The sequence below is a fragment of the Drosophila teissieri genome, chromosome 2R (assembly GCF_016746235.2).
Source record: "Drosophila teissieri strain GT53w chromosome 2R, Prin_Dtei_1.1, whole genome shotgun sequence".
Classification (NCBI taxonomy): domain Eukaryota; kingdom Metazoa; phylum Arthropoda; class Insecta; order Diptera; family Drosophilidae; genus Drosophila; species Drosophila teissieri.
This window is the reverse complement of record NC_053030.1, coordinates 13,162,612-13,183,138: the sequence shown is the minus strand read 5'-3', so window position 1 is coordinate 13,183,138 and position 20,527 is coordinate 13,162,612. Positions and strand designations below refer to the sequence as shown.

At 46.0% G+C, this 20,527-nt stretch overlaps 5 protein-coding genes across 7 annotated transcripts; 3 read left to right on the top strand and 2 right to left on the bottom strand.

Moving 5' to 3' along the window:
- Positions 1–92: 92 nt before the first annotated feature.
- Positions 93–2,488, bottom strand: LOC122613745 (augmin complex subunit dgt5). The gene is made up of 5 exons (XM_043788081.1): positions 2,341–2,488; positions 1,996–2,273; positions 708–1,932; positions 454–641; positions 93–387 (listed from the first exon to the last, which is right to left on the bottom strand). The coding sequence occupies exons 1-5, from the start codon at positions 2,433–2,435 to the stop codon at positions 116–118; spliced, it is 2,058 nt and encodes a 685-aa protein (XP_043644016.1). The 5' UTR covers positions 2,436–2,488; the 3' UTR covers positions 93–115.
- Positions 2,489–3,008: 520 nt separating this feature from the next.
- LOC122612687 (25S rRNA (cytosine-C(5))-methyltransferase nop2) lies at positions 3,009–6,101 on the top strand. The gene is made up of 3 exons (XM_043786458.1): positions 3,009–3,201; positions 3,264–4,255; positions 4,316–6,101. The coding sequence occupies exons 1-3, from the start codon at positions 3,105–3,107 to the stop codon at positions 5,927–5,929; spliced, it is 2,703 nt and encodes a 900-aa protein (XP_043642393.1). The 5' UTR covers positions 3,009–3,104; the 3' UTR covers positions 5,930–6,101.
- A 207-nt stretch (positions 6,102–6,308) lies between these two features.
- LOC122613756 (membrane metallo-endopeptidase-like 1) lies at positions 6,309–8,321 on the top strand. Its single transcript, XM_043788122.1, has one exon. The coding sequence runs from the start codon at positions 6,318–6,320 to the stop codon at positions 8,217–8,219; it is 1,902 nt and encodes a 633-aa protein (XP_043644057.1). The 5' UTR covers positions 6,309–6,317; the 3' UTR covers positions 8,220–8,321.
- Positions 8,322–8,855: 534 nt separating this feature from the next.
- LOC122615261 (diuretic hormone receptor) lies at positions 8,856–19,820 on the top strand. Of its 3 annotated transcripts, XM_043790233.1 has the most exons (12): positions 8,856–9,259; positions 15,664–16,081; positions 17,657–17,774; positions 17,826–18,027; positions 18,082–18,178; positions 18,248–18,341; positions 18,408–18,568; positions 18,635–18,745; positions 18,823–19,008; positions 19,069–19,193; positions 19,398–19,448; positions 19,682–19,820. In XM_043790233.1, exons 2-12 carry the CDS (start codon positions 15,842–15,844, stop codon positions 19,722–19,724), a joined length of 1,428 nt encoding a protein of 475 aa, XP_043646168.1. In that variant the 5' UTR covers positions 8,856–9,259; positions 15,664–15,841; the 3' UTR covers positions 19,725–19,820. The 3 variants fall into 3 exon arrangements, with proteins under 3 accessions (XP_043646168.1, XP_043646169.1, XP_043646171.1); XM_043790234.1 differs by lacking the exon at positions 19,398–19,448 and having other exon boundaries at positions 19,682–19,817; XM_043790236.1 differs by lacking the exons at positions 8,856–9,259; positions 15,664–16,081; positions 17,657–17,774; positions 18,082–18,178; positions 18,248–18,341 and having other exon boundaries at positions 17,832–18,027.
- Positions 19,821–20,028: 208 nt separating this feature from the next.
- Positions 20,029–20,463, bottom strand: LOC122615262. Its single transcript, XM_043790237.1, has 2 exons — positions 20,419–20,463; positions 20,029–20,360 (listed from the first exon to the last, which is right to left on the bottom strand). Exons 1-2 carry the CDS (start codon positions 20,461–20,463, stop codon positions 20,031–20,033), a joined length of 375 nt encoding a protein of 124 aa, XP_043646172.1. The 3' UTR covers positions 20,029–20,030.
- Positions 20,464–20,527: the final 64 nt, after the last annotated feature.

Below are 20,527 nucleotides of genomic sequence, written 5' to 3'. Positions count from 1 at the left end.
AAAAATGAATAAAAATATTTAAAAAATCAAAAACGTTCGTCTTTTTATTCTAACAAGGTATTCATGTAATTTCAAATTTAAATGGCTTAAAGTATTCACAATATAAATAACATGCTTAATTAGTTGGCGTTCGAATCGAACTCTCATTGGTGGCCATGCGATAGTAGAGATTGAACTCGGATTCGTAGTCCGCAAAGCTGCCATTGTTGTATCGTTTACTAGGTGGAACGTAGCGTCGCAAGGGATTCTCGAGCAGAAACTGGTAGATGCGCTCGGCCTTTTCCAGCTGTAGCTGGGTCTTCACCCCAATGGCCATCAGGTTGTCCAGCAATTGGTCAATTTCCTCGTGCTGACGACCCGCCTTCAGTCTCAAATCGTGTGGATCCACTGGGAAGCAGGGGGATACGTTTCCTATCAGGCGGATATGAGACAAAATGTCGGAATCGAGCTTACCAATTAACGGCTGCAAATTCAATTTCAAGTCAGACGTGTGTGCGGCAATTGCTGACGCCCACAAAATGCGTTTTCGGACTTCCTGCAGAGCGCCGAGGGGTGTTAGCAAATAGCCTGGTGCCAGTTGAACGGTGGAGGCCAACTCCTGGGCCTCGACGATGAGTGGATTGGCGGACAACAGGAAGGAGCTGTCGGGAAAAACATAATCTCGGGATTAATTGGAAATAGCACATCCAACGAAGGAATGTTCTCACCAGGCGCGCGGCGTACAGCTGAATTTTTCCAGAGGTATTTCCAGAAAGGTATTGAATTCCAGCAAATGCGAGGGTACCGTGGCTCCGGATGCAGCCATCAGTGTGGTGGAGGCTGCTCCGCCCGGCATAAGCGTTTTGTTGTCAAAGCTGCGACGCATCGTTGAGTTTATTGCGCTGCAATTGCCATCGAACTCCACCTTGGTGCTGGAGAACACGCTATCATTGGCCAGACAGAAACTCTCCGCTCCCAACATGGACATATTGCTGACTTTTAGCTTGGTGCTCATCAGCTGGGACTTGGCGTTTTGTTTCTGTGTGGCCGCCTGCATATCGTCCAGCAGGTTCTTCATCATATTTCGCGAAAAGAGGATCTTCTCCTTGATCTGCGACAGCTGCACCATGTCCTGCTGGATACGGTTGATGCTGATATTGATGGCACCGTACACTTGTTTCACAGAGCCAAGCTTTAGATCGTGGTTCTCCAGCTGCTTGGCACCTGCCTCTAGTTCCACACGCAGTTGCTCAATCTGCTCGCGAAGGAATTCGTTCTGGGCGCGATTGAAATTGCGCATGTTGTACTGCACCAAATAGTCGCTGATCAGTTCATCCGCATTTTCTTCGTCGGCCAAACTAATGCCATTGAAACCGTATACTTTTGATTGCAGTTTGTCCACAAAGACGCTGTAGTCCTGGCAAAAGCGTTCCTCCTTCTGCTCCAGCTCCTTTTGCGCCCCGAAATACTTGGCCGCCAGACCCAGCATATCGGCTTTAGTCTTTAGTAACTTGACCTCGTAGTTATTCAGCGGTGGCTTTGCATTTGTGCATTTGCCTTTGGATTCATTCAGCTTCATGATGTGCTGCAGCTGCTCCTCTTTGATCTTCATTACAACGTTCAGAAGCAGGGCGTTGGGAATATCCGCGAAGGTGCTTCGCATCTCATCCCACAAGCGCTGCTTGGCATCTCCCAAATTGTTTACCGCATTGCCCTGGTCACACATTCCGTAGAACGTCTCCAGCTGCTTGAGGGCCTGCTCCACAGCCCTAGTAGCCTGCGCCTCGCTGGCATTTTTGGCACTCAGCTTAACGGGCGTGGTGGCCAAGATCTGGACCTTGTTCTTTAACTCCTGGTCGTAGTTCTTATTCAGTGACTCCAGCTTCAGGTCAAGGATATTGCATTTCGATTCAAGCAGTTGCTTCCGGTTCTCGGCACTGATGGTTTGTATGTCTGTGGGGGATTCACCGGATTACATTGATGTCTAGGTAATGTCCATGCTAATTTTATACCCACTCTTGGTCTTGATGACGGCGGATAGCTTTTGGAACTCTTTCCGGGCCTCCGTCAGCTGTTGATTCGCCTTCTCCTTGTGCTTCTTCAGCTCCTGTATTTTCTGGTACCTCTGCAACTCCGGTGGCTGAAAACTCCTAGAAGCCAGCGGCACCATTTTGTCCTTATAGCGAGCCACTTGGGCAATCAGCAGGTTCTCGCGCACCTCCCGCACACATTCCACCGGCTGGATGCGGGATTGCAGCTGGTCCAAGAGTAAACTGGAGCCGGACTTAAAAATCCTTTGCAGCAAAAGACGTGTTTTAAGTATGGATAGTAGGTTATTTTCCTTATAGGGCTGTAACTTACCTTCGGAGTGCATCATCGGTGGGCAGGGCCGAGGGCGGGCATCCCAGACTAGTGGCCCAGTGCTTAAACTCGGTTATTTTGTCCTGGTAAGCCATAAATTGCAATTAATTGTATTTTTCGAAAAAAGGCGCAGTCGTTTGAAACGGGCATTCACCAACACAATCAAATCGGGCAGGGTTGCCAATGAGTGCGATGACCGCGATTCGAATCAAGTTGGCAACCCCCATAACGGTTATTTAAATTAAATTACATTTCCAAATTGTCTAATTATTTAATACCAATAAAGCTCACCAATAAGCATACTATTTATTCATAAAGTAGATTTTTTCTAATTTCTTGAATTGAAATTACTTTAGGATTTCTCTTTTAGTTTATCGTCTTGGTCTTTCAGTGATGAGAAATATGTTCCCTGCTAAACAGCTGAGGTGCGAGTAGCTAGAAAAGCTAAATTAATAGCGTAAATTGTCTCTAAAATATATATATTTACGTAACCTTTATAAATTAGTTCTGTCGGAATCAAGTAAAATCCACCAAAATTATATTTTAAATAAGAACTAATTTAGTTATTACCATATTTTGGAAAGCAAACATTATTCCTAGCTAGCTATAAGCTAAAAAGTCGACAGGACTGGCCCAAGCAATTCCCTCTGACCAGTGCTGGAAAACACTCGCTGTCTTTTGAGCGGCGCACGTGGAGCAAAATTGAACTGCTCACGTTTTTCTTAAAGTTTGCTCCAAAAAACCGGATAAATTAAGTTAAAAATATGGGTCGGAAGGCGGAATACAGCGATAAACCGAAAAAGGGACCTGGGCGCAAGGCGCGCAAACAAGGAGCGCCTGTATTTCGCAAAAAATCGTTTGGTGAGTGCTGGTCATGATTACCCTATCTTTCGGGTGTTCATTTCAAATGTTTTACTTCACAGCTCCCATGGAAGAGGAGGACAAGAAGCTCTCCCACCGACAGAAGCAAAGATTTGTGAAGCGGGAGCAGAAGAAAGTTGTCCAAAAGGCCAAACTGCAGGAAAAGAAGGCTAAGGGAAAGCTACCACAACCAGCTAAGCGGAAGACGGCCTACAACAGCGACAGCGATCCAGAGGACAATGAAGAGGAACAACAGGTTGCATCCTCCGATGAGGAGGTGCCCCAACTGGTGCCGGCCCCGCAGAGCCAGAAATCCACAGCTCCCAAGGGCTTTACAGATGACAACGATGCCTGGCTGAAGCCCAAAAAACAGAAGAAGCAACAGAAGCAGCCAGAAACAGATTCCGAGGAAGAGGATGAGGATGAGGAGAATGGTTCCCAAGATGAGTTGGAGGACGACTCTGACGACGAAGGTGGTCTGGAGGCAGAAGAAGAAGAATCAGGAGAGGAAGAGGAGGACGATGAGGAAGAAGAGGAATCTGATGATGACACCGCTCAGGTTGGCAAGTTGGCCGATCTTTCCGACGATGAGGATGTCAACTCCGATGATGACTTTGATATATCTGGCGATGAGGATGGTGTTCAGGCAGATAGTGATGAAGAGGAGGATGAGGAAGACGATGATGATGATGACAAGTTGCCCATCGAACGAGCTAACAAGAAGCTCAAAAAGCGCGAGGCTAAGGAAGCCCAAATGGCCGACGACGAACTGCTGGAGACCGTGGACAGGCAGGATGTTTTCCAGCTACCCGTCGAAGGCGAAGAAACCGAGAAGGACCTAACCCTGCAGGAAGTGCAACAGCGCATAAAGGACGTCAGCTTGGTTCTTTCCGACTTCAAGAAGTATCGTCAAGCGGATAGGTCTCGCGGGGAGTACATCGATTTGCTGCGCAGGGATCTGTGTTTGTATTACAGCTACAACGAGTTTTTGATGGAGAAGCTGATGGACATGTTGCCGCTGACCGAGCTAATGGAATATCTGGAGGCCTCGGAGGTTAGTGTATTGCTTAAAAATGATGGTTACATGATTAATCCTTTAAATGTACTCCTTTAGATTGCTCGTCCCCTGACCATACGCACCAATACTCTAAAAACTCGTCGTAGGGATTTGGCCGGAGCTCTGATTAATCGTGGCGTCAACTTGGATCCCCTTGGCAAATGGACGAAAGTGGGATTGGTTGTCTTTAACTCACAGGTGCCGCTAGGTGCAACTCCAGAGTATCTAGCTGGCCACTACATGATTCAGGGCGCCTCCTCGCTGCTGCCTGTAATGGCACTCGCTCCGCAGGAGAACGAACGCATCCTGGACATGTGCTCCGCCCCAGGTGGTAAGGGATCCCACATCGCAAGTATCATGAAGAACACTGGTGTGCTCTTCGCCAACGATTCTAACAGGGATCGCATCAAGGCCATTGTTGCCAATTTCCATCGCCTGGGAATTGTGAATGCGGTGGTCAGCTGCGAAGACGGCACTAAGTTCCGGAATATTATGACTGGTTTTGATCGCGTCCTGCTTGATGCTCCTTGCACAGGAACTGGCGTCGTCTCTAAGGATCCCAGTGTGAAGACCACCAAGTCGGAAGTAGATGTGCAAAGGTGCTACAACCTGCAGAGGAAGCTGCTGCTGACGGCCATTGATTGTACGGATGCAAAGTCATCAACTGGCGGCTACATCGTCTACTCAACTTGCTCAGTGTTGCCCGAGGAGAACGAGTGGGTCATTGATTATGCATTAAAGAAGCGAAATGTCAAACTTGTGCCCACTGGTCTGGACTTCGGCGTTGAGGGCTTTACCAAGTTCCGGCAGCATCGGTTTCATCCTAGCTTAAACCTTACCAAGCGCTACTATCCGCACACCCACAACATGGACGGATTCTACGTGGCCAAGCTCAAGAAATTCTCCAACACCATACCTATAACTAAGGAGCAGCAGGAGGAGGATGAGAAACAGCTGGACGAGGCCATCGAGGCGGAGGCCACTACAGAGGCGGCTGCTGAGCCTGAGGATGGTGAGGAGGAAGCGTCAAAGGAGAAGGGCCCCCGAAAACTGCTGGGCAAGCGTGCCGGAAAACCGAGTTACACCGAAATCGAACAGGAGCTGAAGAAGAAGAAGCGAGAAGAGAGCAAGACCAAGTATGTGGCCAAGGTGTTTGAGCAGCCTGTCAAGGCGCCTAAAAAGCCAAAGCCAGAACAGCCAGCGGAAAAGAAAGAGAAGAAAACCCAGGCACCGGTCGACAAAACAAATGGAAGCGAGGCACCTTCCAAACCTACACCTAAAAAAAAACAAACCAACGGCAAAACCCCGGCTTCCAATTCAGATGCGAAACCATTCAATAAAAAGAACCAAGCAGCGCAACCCAAGGAAAATGTAAACGGTTCGCCAGCTAAAACAGAGGGCAAAAAGCCAACAGTCAATGGCACAAAGTCCCCTACAAAACCAGCAGCTAAGGAACCGAAGACGAAGCCACAGGCGAAAGGAAAACAGCCGGCCAAGGGAGACGCCAAACTGGCCAAGGCGCCGCGAGTGGATATCGACGATGTGCCCATTCTGGAGGGAAAGCCCATCAAGAAGCAGAACAAGCTGAAGCAAAAATCCAAACAGATCGGTCAGCTGAAGAAGTCCACGGCGGGAGCGAATGCGGGAAAGAAGCAAAAGTTCAAGAAGTGAACACCTTAGATCCAGTTTTGTTAAGTAGACTGTAAGCTTGTGACATATAGTTGGGGTAGTCCCAATGCGATTACCTGTTTTATATTGCGAACTGTCTTAGCGAACGATTGAAGATTGAACTACAACAGTGGTGTAATTAAGATTCAATAAACGTTAAGCTCTGATTAATGTAGTCAGCAAGCGGGTTTATATAAATTGCATAGGTGGCAGCTATGTACACTTAATTAGGTGGTGAATTGCTCTACATTTCAAATGGGAATCTAGTATTGACCGAGTGGTCACTATCAGTCACAAAGCTCGATCGCCGGATCGAAGGTGTCCAAGCTCAGCTGAGCGCTGCGATAATCTGTTGTTTCATTAATTGTTCAGTATGAATCGAGCGAGCTTAATGGGAAGTTTACTTTTGCTGGGCTGTGGCCTGGTGGCATTATTGATTCCCACCCAGGCGGTAGTGGACATCAACGTTGCCACGGCGAACGATATTCACAGTAATCTGAACAGAACAGCATCGCCATGCACGAATTTCTGGAATTTCGCCTGCGGTGGCTTCTCCAGTGCCTCTGAATATGTGGACAACTTTGAATGGGTCGAGGATAAGCTTCCCAATGCCATGGTGGAGTTCATGGAGAGCAATGTGGGAGAACACGATACACTGGCACCCCGACTGATAGGACAAATGCGACTGTACTACAAGGCCTGCACGGAGGATACGCGAACGCTGCACGGGGATCCTCGTCCAGAAGAACTGGTTAATCACTGGACTTTGCACCCCAAAAAGTTCCTCGTAGACGGCTTGAATGGTGTGTTCATTGATGAGCGAGTTGATGTCGCCGCCAATGACTCCATGCGCTGGGTTATTCAGATTAAGATGCCGGATCCGGCTGCCAGATATAGTGATCTGCGGGTCTTGCAGCTCATGCGACTTTACGAGGAAGTGTGGTACACGAGGGGAGTGTTTGAACTGGTGGAGAAAATGCATCAGCTTCAGGATAAGTATCGTGCAGAAAATCCGTTTGTATATACATGGAGTTACGGCGAATTAAGGCAGCAAATCCCCATTCCACATTCCTTTTTCACTGAATTATTGGGTGGGAGCTACACACAAAAGTTCGATCGTCTGACTTTCGAGGTGAGCGATGTGGAGTACTTGCGGGAATGTTTTCGCTTTCTACGGGATTTTGCAAGTGAGCCGAAAGACACGTACATTCGAGCACGCCACTATGTTTTAGTTGAGGAGTCGGAGCCTAGGGAGCGGAGTAAAAAGAGCTGCATTCACCACATGCGTGCCTATCTTCCCCTGGGCTGGAACTACATCTATGATCGATTTATATACCAAAATCGGGCGAAGGATACCCGGCAGCTAGAGGAGATTTTATTCAACTTAAAGGCAACTTTCGGGAAATACTTAGATGCCAATCGCCTGCAGCTTACGTCAAACCAGTTGGCCTATGTGAGAGCCAAGTTGGAAGGTATTCAGATAATAATAGGAAATTTACCGGAGGAGGAAGCCCCCGAGTTCTATAACAATCACTATGGGAGTGCTAACTTCACCAGGACAAACTTCCTGGCCAATCTCCTTGAAGCATTGGCCCTACGAACCCGTCTCCAGAAAGCTGGACTGCTTGAAGGGAATTCTCGAGTGGATCTGCGACACTACTATGTCAACGACAACGTGCGGAAGGCCCGTACTTCTCCCTTCTATGAGAACGAAAGGAATACCATAACCGTGCCCATGGAATTTCTGCAGTGGCCTTTGTTCGATCACCGACAGCACGTCATCTTCCAGTACAGTCTTGTGGGAGCAGTCCTGGGCCACGAGATGAGCCACGCCTTCGAACAGGAAGGTATACTCTTCGATGCCGCCGGAAATGAGTCACCTGTGGGCTTGGAGATCCGGGAGTCGGCGGCTTTCCGGGATGCCCTCAAGTGTGCGGAGGAGCAGCCATTCGTCTCGCTGAAAGAACGCTTGGCAGATCTCAATGGCCTGCAACTGGCCTACGATTCCTTCTTTGGCTTGGCCCACGACTCCCGGAAGTTCGAGTACCGTCCGTATGCCTTTGAGCGACAGTTCACGGCCCCGCAGCTGTTCCACCTTAGCTACGCCCAGTTCTTCTGCGGATCCCTGCCGCCGGTGATCGCCCACGATCGGGATGATGAGCGTGTGAACGTGAGCGTTGGCAATTTGCGTCAATTTGCATACGACTTCAATTGCGAAACGAGTCACTCGACCAACTGCGAAATGTGGCGCCCAAGGGAGGAGGCTAATTCAAATCGAAATGTGCATCCATAACACTAAAATGTAACACGGAATATATTGTGATCAAATGGGCTGCCTCACAATTGATATCTGTATTTCAATTGAATCTGTCATTGTATGCAGCTATACCCTGGAAAAAATAAATGCAATTCTATGGTATAATCAAATAAACATACAAACAAACGACTTTTTACTATTTAATAACTTCCTGTAGTGATTGTATTTGCGCTATTTAAATTGGACAGTCGAATAATCGTTCTTAATCTAATGTCCCAGTTCCAGGGTATTCGCTGGCTTGTTCCTGTTGGCAGTGGACAAAACCCATTTGGCGGGCCATTCAGTCTGAGTGTCAATTGCAGCTGACAGGCCATCGGAATCGCAATCACAATCACAATCACAATCGTTGCAATCGTCAATTGAATGCAAATACCGCAAGAAATGCCGGTCTCACCGCGAGCTTTTAGCTCACTGCCTCTCCCACTTTCTCTCGCCGCTCTCCCTGCTCTCTCTGCTCGAGCTTTTCAACTTGTTGCGGTAGTTTCGGTTCAACTGGTGTTGTATCCTGTGCGTGTGTGTGTGTGCGGCTGCCCTGATTGCTGTGTAGGTGTGCTTTTCCTCAAAGCTCGCATTTTCATCCGCCCCGTTGGCCGCAGTTTGGCGCTGTCTTTGGCCGCCTTTGGACGCGTGTGCCAGGTCGCCGTGTCTGTCGTTCGACTGCTCGACTGTTCGACTGCCCGTAATCTTGGCCCGTCCGGTGCTTCTCCGATTATCTCAACATCTCGCACAGAGCGCAGCAACCGCGTACAACACCACGAGCGCCGCAGGCTTAATTCTGTTTTCCGTCTTAATTTCGGTGTTATTCCAGTTTTTCTTTTGATTCGCTCGCCGTATTCGGGAAGTATTTGATGTCATCTAAAATTAAACGTGTTCCCAAGTTCGCAATGTGTGTCATTTCGCGATCGTGCGTGTGTGTTAGCTAATGCAAACAAATAAATGATAATGATAAAAAGGCGATAAACGTTTAAAGCTTCGCACAAGAAAAGAGGTGCAAAAAAACAATAAGAAAACCCCATGTGAGTGCGAAGGAGGGGCGCTAATTCGCGAATTCGGCAGTTAGCTCGGATCTCTCGGGGCGTGAGATCGGGAGATCGGGAGACCCTGACCCCCAGAACGATCCCAAACATCCATATCCACATCCACATCCAGATCCAGTCCAAAAGATCCATTCCTCGGCCGGTGCATAACAAATTGGGCAAATACCAAGCTGCCCGGGGCCACAAAATCATTCCAAAAGAGCGCCACGGGTGGCGCACGGGGTCCAAATTCGCAACCAAATCAAATTCCAAGTGGCGATGATCACTTAGCAGCTTGCTCCCATTAGCAAACAATGGAGAAGTCCGCAAATAGACTTTAAATTGAAGAATAAACGTCTGATTAGACTCAATGGCCGTCGGATTATCCGCTGCCAGCATCACAAAAAGCGAATAACAAATTTCCTTGGTGAAGGGGGGAGGGTCGTGACGTGGAGGGACACCTCTTTATGAACCCAAAAAAAAACACAGTTTACGTATCAAATATTATGAACTTAATTAACTTATATTAAAGTATATTTGGCGAGAGTCCTTTATGGTCTTTTCTGGCATAGTGAAATAGTCTTTTGATTTTTTTGAAGGCATAAATCGAACTTTATTCTGTTTCTAACAGCCATCATAGCTGATATTGATACGCTGAGGCAGAAAACAAATACAAAATTAATATAGATAAATAGTGAAAAACTGTGCAATCAACGTGTGAATGTGAAGTGAGAGCTCAATGGTGTTAAAGACTAATTGCCATAGAAATAGTTTCTGGAAGCTCCTACAAATATTGTTTTCTACACATCGTATTGAATTGTTTGCCAGTTTCGCCTCCCCACGACTTTATATCTTATATGCAAATGTGTTTGCTCCATTTGCATATTTACGACTCGGATTATCTGGATAAAGAGGGCCTCGAGGTGCTTGGGGACATCATGTCCTCTATAAGCCCCCACTCCCCACTGCCCCACTTCACTTCCCACTCTCTGCTTCCTGCATCCTGCAGTGGGATTTTTTAATTAATTCCTATCCGACGGGATGGGCATCCTCCAGCTATTTCCGAACTGCATTTGAAAATACTGCTTTAATGCATATTTCAGATGTGCGCCACGCCCACACACACACATGCACACAAAAACACTCTCACAGACGCGAGATGTTGCTGTTGTTGAGCAAATATAAACACTTGTAATATTCACCCTTTATATGCGCCAGCTCCACTCGCACTCCCCGATTCATTAGGCCCCCTTTTGCCCACTTTTGCCGGGTCCCCAAAAGGCAAACAGGGGATACGAAATCGGGACTGGCTTCGGGACTCAGCAGGGCGCAAATTGTTTGCGACTCTTCAATATGAATTGTTAAGTAAATACGAAAATTTAATTATACTCGATTGTAAGAAGGCGAAGCAGGCGGCAGTGTAGGTGGGCGAAAACTTTTGGGGGTTGGGGCTAAAATTAGCAAATGGCTTTCGAGTGTAAGTACGCCCATTTCGAGTGGCCTTTGTTCGATCTACTAACTCTAAATGCATTTTGTGTGTTGTGTGCGAGGAAGTGACTGACTTTGTTCGATTGCCCTTTCCGTGAGCTCACCCCCGATCTTCAACCTTCAAATCCTCTTACACAGAGACAAAATGGGGCCAATAGCAGTTACACATAATTGCTTTTTCAATCTTGTCTTTCCCACAAGGGAAAATTGTTTTGTTCTATATTTTCTCATATAGGAAAAAACTAATTAGGCACATATTGAGTTTCAACGTAAATACACACCATCACACTTATATCATTGATATTTTAAATTGAAAAACTGAAAGTTGATTCGACATATAAGGACCATTTTATTATTTATAATTATAAATGCTGAAAATACCAATTAAAAGATGATTCTGAAATGCAAAGAAACTATCTAATCTGGCGACCCGAAAAGGCTGCTAATTGAGTATGCAAATGGATGGTTAATCACATATTTGCCTTTACATTTCCCCACTCACTATTCGTCACTATTTGCACAGAGTTCTGTTCTCGTGCCTGTCGCGTTTAGCTAATTGAATATATTAATGGGTATTGATTGCTCCCCTAGCAGCTGCTCCTGGTTTGAACTCCATGATGCTGGTGGTCCTTATCTATGTACCCCTTCTGCATTCAGTGACCCTGGAGCGCTGCTGCCATAAAGCAGATAAAACAAACTTTGCATGAACTCATGAAATTTTAAAATTACATCATGTTTATGTATCTGGGCATGTGTCCATGACGGGGTGGAATTACTATGCATGCTTTTGGGTATCTCCATGGCTCCTGCTCCTTGAACTCCAACTCCAACTCCCACTCCAACTCCAACTCACCTGCTATGCAACAGGGCAATAAAATGCCCGCAGCTACGGAGCTGTTCCAAAACTTGTGTGAAAATTGCAAAGGAAAAGGGAAGTTATTTTTGTTTCATGCCGACTTTATTCAACTTTCTGTTTTGGCAGGGCCTTAAAACATATTTACGGTTGCACACTGTTGCCCCCTGAAAACCCAATGCCTCCTGCGAGTTCCAGGCATCTTCAGAATATGTTATGCCGTTGTAAGCCAATAAAATTAGTAAGCATGTGAAATGAAGTCGTCTGGCAACGCGGCGTATGCTTGATATCGCTCCCAGTTGTTCATACGCCATGTGCTCCGCTGCTCCGGTGCTCCATGTGCTCCATGTGCTCCATCCCCCAGCCTCTGCGTGTTTGGTTTCGTTTCAATTTTCTTTTAATTTGTAAACTTTCGCCGTGTCCGTGTGGGTGTCTGTGTGTTTTGCTTGGCCGTTGACTACCTTGTCTCACGGGTTGATGGTCAAGAGGATAAGGATGACGAGGCGAATGACGATGCTCGGCATCCATCCATCTATTTATTTGCCTTCGGACGGCCAAAACCATAAATATCGATATGATGCCGCCTGACTGCGTCTGCCATTCCATTGGCTTCGATTTAATTCGCCTCGATTCAATGCGATTCGTTTCGTATCGTTTCTTTTCTTTTTCGATTCGATTGGATTTGATTCTTCCGCCAGCTGACGTTGTCGTCGACTTCTGACTTCCATACACGCTTCGCTGGCCGGGCTCGTTCATTCATAAAGCTGCTGCCTTCCTGCTGCCCATAGTTTTTATTGCCGCTCGTCATTTTCAGCACATTTAATTTACGTGGTTTTTATCACGCTCTGCCATTGACATTGGCATATGGCGCTGGCTTAATGTCTTTTAATTGATGCGAAGATAGTACAACTTGCGCTTTGGCGAAATTCATTGATAAAACCGGCTGGAAATGAATAGCCATTGGTATGTCCATAATGCCAAGATTACCCAACATTGAACATTGAACTTTAACATTTATGTTTGAAACCCAATGCCAATAAGTATTTGACAACGTTATTACTTCAGCAGGAAGCTTCTTGAGTTACTACATTAATATTTTAAAAGTATGTGCCTTAGATTGTCAAGGAAGCGAATGTACTGTAATGTTTACCTCAGCCAGAGGTATTTCAGAAATTTACATTTCATATGTAATATGCTAATTTTGTTTCATCAACATAATGATTGTTTTTCCAGTCATTTATTGAGTAAAATACGAAATATGCGAACGGCAATCTTGCAGACGAGGAGCAAATTCTGATTTATGGATGACAATTATTCACCTCATTAGTAAGGCATAAGCATTGGGCGCTGTTTCATGTGTAAAACATAGGGAAGTTCCTGGTATTCTGCTATGAATGCAGTTCCATTGCCATAGTTTCGCTATTAGTCGGCCCCGTTTGATGGCCAAGCGCGCATGTTACGGATTGCATGTCCGTCTTCGTTGGCCTTTCCATTGCCCACATGCCGATTGCCAATTAATTTTCATTTGTTTTGACACTCCATAAATCATCGCAGGAGCAGCGGAGCAGCAGTGGAACAGCAACAGGAATGCTGGAGAGCAGTGTGCAGTGTGCAGTGGCCAGTGAATATTAGGCATACGCCCTGTTGCACCAGCCGCAAGCACTGGATGCCCACGATTCATTTGAAACTGGGCGCTATTTGTATTTACATTGGTCAAACATTCGAAATGTTTATTTGTCTGCTGGGCAGCTAATTGTGGCGCATTTGGGGCCAGATTAGTTGCCCCACCATTGGCTCCAAATGACACGGATGCTAATGATTACGATCATCATGCTCATCATCATGGCGATAACCACAAGCACGCGCTCGTCCAAATAATGCGCTTGTTTGCCAAGCCCATAAATAAATCGCTGCTTCTTTCTTGGATGGAGAGCTTAAGATTGTGGCATGACGACTTCTATGCCAGATGTTTGGCCATTTCGGGATTGAAGGCAAATATTTGCCTACTGAAAAGGCGGCGTGGGATGAGCGGTTTAGAGCAATCGGGGAGGCGGCAAACGGTGGTCGTTGCCAGGATCTGCTTTCATTTTAATTGAATCCCTACACAGAACGCAAATGTCCGATGAAGGTTTTTATATATGTCATTTAAAGGATAAAAAGAGGGCATGTTCTAGAGAAATAGTTTTATTTTCATTATCTCAAATCAATTGATATCGAATTCAATATTTTTAACTACCATTTTGCTTTCTTTTCATACTTAGATCTAAACACATAAATCATGTTAAATGAATATACATAATAAGCTGTGTTCTTATTTCATACAAAAAAATAATTTTATCAACATCAAATTTTATGTTGAGAATATGTGTTGTTTCCAAGTTAAATGCCATATTTTTCTCCAGGTTTAAAGGTCATAAAGAGCAAGTTTTTTCAGAGAAAGCAAGGAACGCCTTCTCAAATTTTCGGGCGGATTCCGCGGATTCCTCCAACGCGCTGGAATGGTAGGTGCAGGTGCAGCTGGTATTTCCTACCAGACCTGCCGCGGCGGAGATCAAAGTGGTTGGAGGCTATTTATAGGGCGTAATTAGGCGGTCGGACATGGCCAAGATGGCCCATTCAACTGCACAGAGAACAGACATGGTCCGGCATGTGTGCCGGTGTGCATGGATCTCCGGTCAGGGCCAGCGTTATCATATCTACCAACTTGACACTGACAAAGCTCCTGGCCAACTCATTAGCCTCCGGCTGTTAAAGCGGCTAAAGCTCTGTGCGTGAGTCGTGCCCAGATGAGATGCGATGCGATGCGATGGGATGGGAGGGGATGGGATGTGATGAGTCGGCGACCCGGGGAACAGCTCGTTGCCATGGTATTTGTTCATTAATAAATAACGCGACACTCTTTGTTTTAATCACAGTGGCGCGGGGGTGGGGCAGGGCATCTCTATCCCCGTTGTCAGGTGGAAACGCACATGCACCTGGCTTACACATCTGTCACAGGGGCGCCCTGCCACAATTAACGGATAAAGTTACTGCCGCCGGACTAGTTTAATTACTTTGCTGCTTAATTGTCGCATGTAATGATTATGCGTGGCGGGAGTTTTTATTTCTTTCACAAAGTGATAAACTTGTAAACTTGTATTAACTGTCAAAGTTTTGAATGCCAAACTTGGCCTGCGTCTAAAACCCTGATTTAATTGCCCTGATTACCAGCAGAACTATCAGCCCCATCAACTTCAATTAAATCCCAAACTAAGTATCCCACGAAAGCCATCCAATCGCATTCCCACCCGTGTGAATCGCAATGCTTATCTCTGGCATGCAATCTCCATTGCAACAGCTTTCGACAAACATTATCGAGCGGCAAAGAGTTATGACTGCTAATGGGGATCTAATGGCTGGACGACCCAGTCCCAGTAATTGATCGTGGGTGTGTGGCGGCCCAATACAATGGCAGTCGGTCTGGAACGATTGTCGAAGCGTGTGCCATAAAGCGATTCAATTCCGTGGATTTTGGCCGTGGAAAAGTATTTCACTGCGTTCCTGCCCTTTGGTTGCCCATGCCAAACCCACTACGCTGTCCATAAAGATTGTGCCGCGGCTATCTAGATTTAATCTGAAGCCACTCCCATAAAAGAGATCCACATGGGCACGTGATATTCGCATGTATTATTTATACAGATTTTTTTATAATTTGTATACACTAGCATACATTGCGAAGACCATTAATCGCCGAAATAAAGAGTGTTTTTCCAAAAATCCAGTACTATATCTAGTATTCCTATATGTGGATTTATTTATTCTCTTCAACCAGCACAATATGGACCCTTGGGTTTCGGCCTTCTGGATAATTTGTTGAGTCACGGCAACCGAAAATATTTAACCAGCTCGCTAATAAATGCCCCTTATAATATATAGCATATCTCTATAGCTATATGAGCAAATGGAGGCTGCTGGTTGGTGCTGGGGGATGTGGGCTTGAAATCAGATTTCGCTGCTTTTTCGGTGGCGAAGACTCTTTATTTGAACTGATAACGAATACGTCTTTCTTGGCTTATTTGCGCAGATTCGTTTATTTGCGCACCGCACGGCGGAGAGGGAGAAAGTGCCCGTGAAGTGCCAGAGTTCAGGAGCGGAGACGCCTCGCTGACAGGTTCCTGCCGTCTTCCATATTGCAATCAACGTTCTCGCCGAGAACCCATCACAGAGCAGAGTCAGAGGACAGACCCACCAGCCACCCACAGATGGCAGACGACGATTTGAGGGCACTGGTCGATAGCCTGGATGACGCCTCGCAGGAGGACCTGGCCAAGGTCATCGCCAACTTCTCCGTGGACATGCTGCAGCGGGCCAGCGCCCTAATTGGCGCCCAGCAGGGCATCAGCGGGGGGCAGCTCCAAAACCGCACGCAACAGTGCCAGCAGCAGCAGCAGCGGGAGGAGGAGCAGGCGTCCCTGGAGGCCCTAACATCTGGTGCCAAGCGGGTGAGTCTCGCCAACTGGGGATGGGTTGGATCACCATCTCCGATAGGGCGTTAATTCCGGAACACTCCACCAGCTCGGTCGTTCCGTCCGTGAAATATTTAGTACTCATTAGTAATTGACATGTTCGGCAATCCAACAACTCAGTTGTTTAATGCCCCACTAAACCACGTAATGTACTTGATTGCCCATCGATAGGGTAAGTAGTTTGAGCTGGTTTTGTCCACAAAACCCAATCAAATACATTACATGTTATTTAATAAATGATTATAGTTTGCACTCGTCCGCTTTTACTTAAAATGGCTATGTGTGCTATAGTATTGATTTAGAAGATACCTCAATTGTGTCAGTGTTTATATCAATCTATCACTCTCAATTGAATCATTAACGTTTTGTATGGCCATTCAAATAAAAAGCGAGCCATCCAATAAATATTTTCTAATTAGCCTTTGTTGGGCGAATGAATTGATCTTTTTGGTCGATTGCGGAATTTCCCAATTAATCGTAGCCGCTAATTGATCCATCTTCTGTTCCGAAATAATTGCCTTCAATCCATCCGCCGCTGAAAATCTTTCACTTTGGGTACAATACGAAAAATCAGGCGAGTGAACTGTCGATCGCTTTCGGATTAAATTATTTCTGAAATTACTTTGGCATTTTATTTCCGGAAAATGCAGCCTCCATTTATTTATGTATTCCTCTCGGCTGTAAACAAAACTAGACCCAAGGAAACCCACTTGAGGCTGCATTTAGCCATTTTTGTTTACCCCGAATCGTGAATTCAAGGGCGTTATTCTTCGTAAAATTGTCATAAACTGTATACATTCCATGACAGTGCCCAAATGAATAAGGCTAATGAGTGAAAATCAGAAGAGCAAAGACAAATATTGCCGGAGTTCCCAGTCGTGTTTGGCTTATTCGTTGACAGCCCTCTGGTCGCGTGGCTAAGTCCGATCTCCATCAGATGTCGCAAAAGCTTAGGCTTATCAGTGAGGGCCATACTAGAATTGACAATTTGTGGAATTCTTCGACGAGTCTCCGGTTCACCGGTTCTCCGGCTCTCGGTTGTCGGCGTCACCTGATAAGGTCAATAAAAATATCAATGGAGCTCCGTTTCTAACACCGCCACCATCGCCATCGCCATCGCCATCGCCACCGCCGTCGCGATTAATTTGGCGGTACGGTACGGGCTGGGCTGGGTAAACAATCGCCGGGTCGTATACTTAACATTAATATATACCTTGTGTATCCGTATGCATGAGATTGTTTAGCACGCCATTGCAAATATATAAATAAAACGGCAGCCGCGCCGCTGGTGATTCTTTTGGTGATTTTGTTTGCGACTACACCAATAGATGGCCCACGCTGTGTATGTGCATAAAATTTGGAAGCCCAATTGATTAAAGGAAATCATGCGTCAGAGCTATAAATGCTATAAATGCTCAGGATCCACACCGAGGGCATAAATCTTGTGTACTTTGATTTAATGCGTTTTGGGCTAGGTCAGGTGTTTCGGAAAAACACTAATTATACTGTACTAAGTTTTTCTTGCTAATAAATCGATTGTTATTCTTACAGATTTTGCAATGTCCCAGCTCGTTCGATTCGGTGCTCTGCTGGCCGCGAACAAACGCCGGCAGCCTGGCGGTATTGCCCTGTTTTGAGGAATTCAAGGGCGTGCACTACGACACCACAGGTGGGTATTCCAAACCAAGCTAGTTATAATATAAACTCAATGTATCCACAGACAATGCCACCCGCTTTTGCTTTCCGAACGGAACCTGGGATCACTACTCGGACTATGACCGCTGTCACCAGAACTCGGGCTCCATACCAGTGGTGCCCGACTTCTCACCCAACGTCGAACTGCCGGCCATCATATATGCCTGCGGGTATTTCCTCAGCTTTGCCACCTTGGTGGTGGCCCTCATCATATTCCTCAGCTTTAAGTGAGTTGAAATGCCACGCATTAACTGCATCATTTTCAAGTGAATAATCCTCAGAGATCTACGCTGTCTGCGCAACACCATTCATGCCAATCTGTTCCTCACCTACATCACATCAGCACTCCTGTGGATACTCACATTGTTTCTGCAAGTGGTAAGATTAACCGAATAAAATGTGCATCCCTCTCCACTAATTATTCATTCATTATAATCAAACACTTAGATAACCACAGAGTCTAGTCAGGCTGGCTGCATAACGCTGGTAATCATGTTTCAGTACTTTTACCTAACCAACTTTTTCTGGATGTTTGTGGAGGGTGGGTTCAAAGGCGGTATCAATCGAATGGCCTGGGTTTTATTATTTTATCATTTGCCTTTTACAGGCCTCTATCTGTACACGCTGGTGGTGCAAACATTCTCCAGCGATAACATTAGCTTTATTATCTACGCCCTCATCGGCTGGGGCTGTCCAGCCGTATGCATTTTGGTGTGGTCCATTGCGAAGGCATTTGCCCCACATCTCGACAACGAGCACTTCAATGGGGTAGGCTACTAGCTGCCCAGCTAAGAGATACTTTCTAACTTTATAATCTTTCTAATTCTTTCTAAGCTGGAAATTGACTGTGCGTGGATGCGTGAATCTCATATTGACTGGATATTCAAGGTACCTGCATCACTGGCTTTGCTGGTTAATCTAGTATTCCTCATACGCATCATGTGGGTGAGTCTCGGTGTCTGGCATCTGACTTAAGTAAGCTATCTTAATTAGCATTGTATACATTATATCATCTCGTGCAGGTACTCATCACAAAGTTACGTTCCGCTCATACCCTGGAAACGCGGCAGTATTATAAGGCCTCGAAGGCGCTGCTCGTGCTGATACCCCTGTTTGGCATTACCTATCTGCTGGTGCTAACTGGGCCGGAACAGGGTATCAGTCGTAATCTCTTCGAGGCCATCAGAGCCTTCCTTCTTAGCACGCAGGTATACAGATTAAGTGAGACTCTTGCCATAACCCTTGAACTTCGAAAATCCATTTTTAAGGGCTTCTTTGTGGCTTTGTTCTACTGTTTCCTCAACTCTGAGGTGCGCCAGACGCTGAGGCACCGATTCACGCGGTGGCGGGAGAGCAGGAATATCCATCGGAACAGCTCCATGAAGAATCGCAGGTGGGATAACCAATCATTGATTGGCGACTGCACTCATTTGGCATTCTAGCACATTATTGTTGTTGGATTATGAATATAACCCTGGCTGTCGACATATTGGCTTTTCACTATTTGCACTACCTTGTTGATGTGGCTATGGCTGATATTGTTGTTGTTTGCTGTTGTCGTCGTTGTTGTCATTTAACCAATTAATTTCCATTTCAGGCATCGCGCCTCAAAAGACTACTCGCTGAGATCGCGAACCGAAAGTCTACGGTGCGTATACGCAATGCTCATGTATATGCTTTCTTCTCTCAGAAGTTAAATTGCACCCATTCCCCAAATATACTAACACACCTGTACCAACTAAAGTGTTCCCATACAAGAGTTCTCAATTTTTGTTTCATTCTGCATGGCTGGCTGGCTTTCGATATCCTATTTGTTCTTATTTATTTTCCTATGTTTCTGATTGGGGTTTTTCCTTTTTTTCCGTTTATCGTTTCTTGTAGACTGACATCAACAAGTCCTATACCTACTGGACACTATGAATGAACACCACACAACAATATACGTATACGACACCATACATGTAGAGCATACCCGTTCGCACCTAAGTATTGCATGATAGTTTACCTTATAAGAGATCAGATTAAAGTATTATATTTTTTATAAACCAATGGGCCACTTTTACATTTCTTAGTGGTTTCTTACGACTAATTATGATTGATTTTCAGCACGGAGGAATGTGTTATCTGTCTGCGTCCTTCGCCACACACGCGATTGGGATCTCTGCAACGCTACCACAGCATCGATATCACAGATTTTGTCTAGATCTTATTCTGTCCGAAGGGCATTTATTCAGTCCAACTCGTATCGCTGCAGCCGCTCGTAGAACTGTCCGAAAACAAAGCCCTCGGTGTCGTAGGTCCTATAAAGGCGATACCAGTCCTCGTTCACGTGACGATTTGTGTAGACGGACTGGCAGTAACTGGGAAAGTAGTTAATCGATGTGTATCTTATCAAGTCAAACTCGCAGGGAGCATGCAACAGCTTCAGATCGCCTTTGGCATCCGGACCGGGTTCATCGGAGCGAGGTATTCTCCGGAGCACGTCAATGGTGTCTGCCTGCAGCCTTTGTTCCATCAGCCTTTTCGCCGTCGGCCGCTCATGACTTACTCGCACTCTCATCTGCCAAATGTAAGCCGCATAGGTGGAATGTACTCGAGAAGAGTGGACCACGACTTACCACCAAACAGAGGAACACCATTTGAATTGTCTGGCATCGTCTCATTAAGTATGTTCCAGAGCTTCTGTGTCACAATATTGACAACTATGGCCACCCAAAACATTTGTCA

Excerpts from the sequence above, each read along its gene's own strand:
- LOC122613745 (XM_043788081.1), bottom strand. The coding sequence starts at position 2,435 with ATGGCTTACCAGGACAAAATAACCGAGTTTAAGCACTGGGCCACTAGT. Across the intron at positions 2,274-2,340 it reads ACCGATGATGCACTCCGAAG|GATTTTTAAGTCCGGCTCCA; the intron begins GTAAGTTACAGC and ends TTTGCTGCAAAG. Across the intron at positions 642-707 it reads AGCTGTACGCCGCGCGCCTG|CTCCTTCCTGTTGTCCGCCA; the intron begins GTGAGAACATTC and ends TTTTCCCGACAG.
- LOC122612687 (XM_043786458.1), top strand. The coding sequence starts at position 3,105 with ATGGGTCGGAAGGCGGAATACAGCGATAAACCGAAAAAGGGACCTGGG. Across the intron at positions 3,202-3,263 it reads ATTTCGCAAAAAATCGTTTG|CTCCCATGGAAGAGGAGGAC; the intron begins GTGAGTGCTGGT and ends TTTACTTCACAG. Across the intron at positions 4,256-4,315 it reads AATATCTGGAGGCCTCGGAG|ATTGCTCGTCCCCTGACCAT; the intron begins GTTAGTGTATTG and ends GTACTCCTTTAG.
- LOC122613756 (XM_043788122.1), top strand. The coding sequence starts at position 6,318 with ATGGGAAGTTTACTTTTGCTGGGCTGTGGCCTGGTGGCATTATTGATT.
- LOC122615261 (XM_043790233.1), top strand. The coding sequence starts at position 15,842 with ATGGCAGACGACGATTTGAGGGCACTGGTCGATAGCCTGGATGACGCC. Across the intron at positions 17,775-17,825 it reads CGTGCACTACGACACCACAG|ACAATGCCACCCGCTTTTGC; the intron begins GTGGGTATTCCA and ends ATGTATCCACAG. Across the intron at positions 19,194-19,397 it reads AGCTCCATGAAGAATCGCAG|GCATCGCGCCTCAAAAGACT; the intron begins GTGGGATAACCA and ends TTTCCATTTCAG.
- LOC122615262 (XM_043790237.1), bottom strand. The coding sequence starts at position 20,463 with ATGAGACGATGCCAGACAATTCAAATGGTGTTCCTCTGTTTGGTG. Across the intron at positions 20,361-20,418 it reads TGGTGTTCCTCTGTTTGGTG|ATGAGAGTGCGAGTAAGTCA; the intron begins GTAAGTCGTGGT and ends TACATTTGGCAG.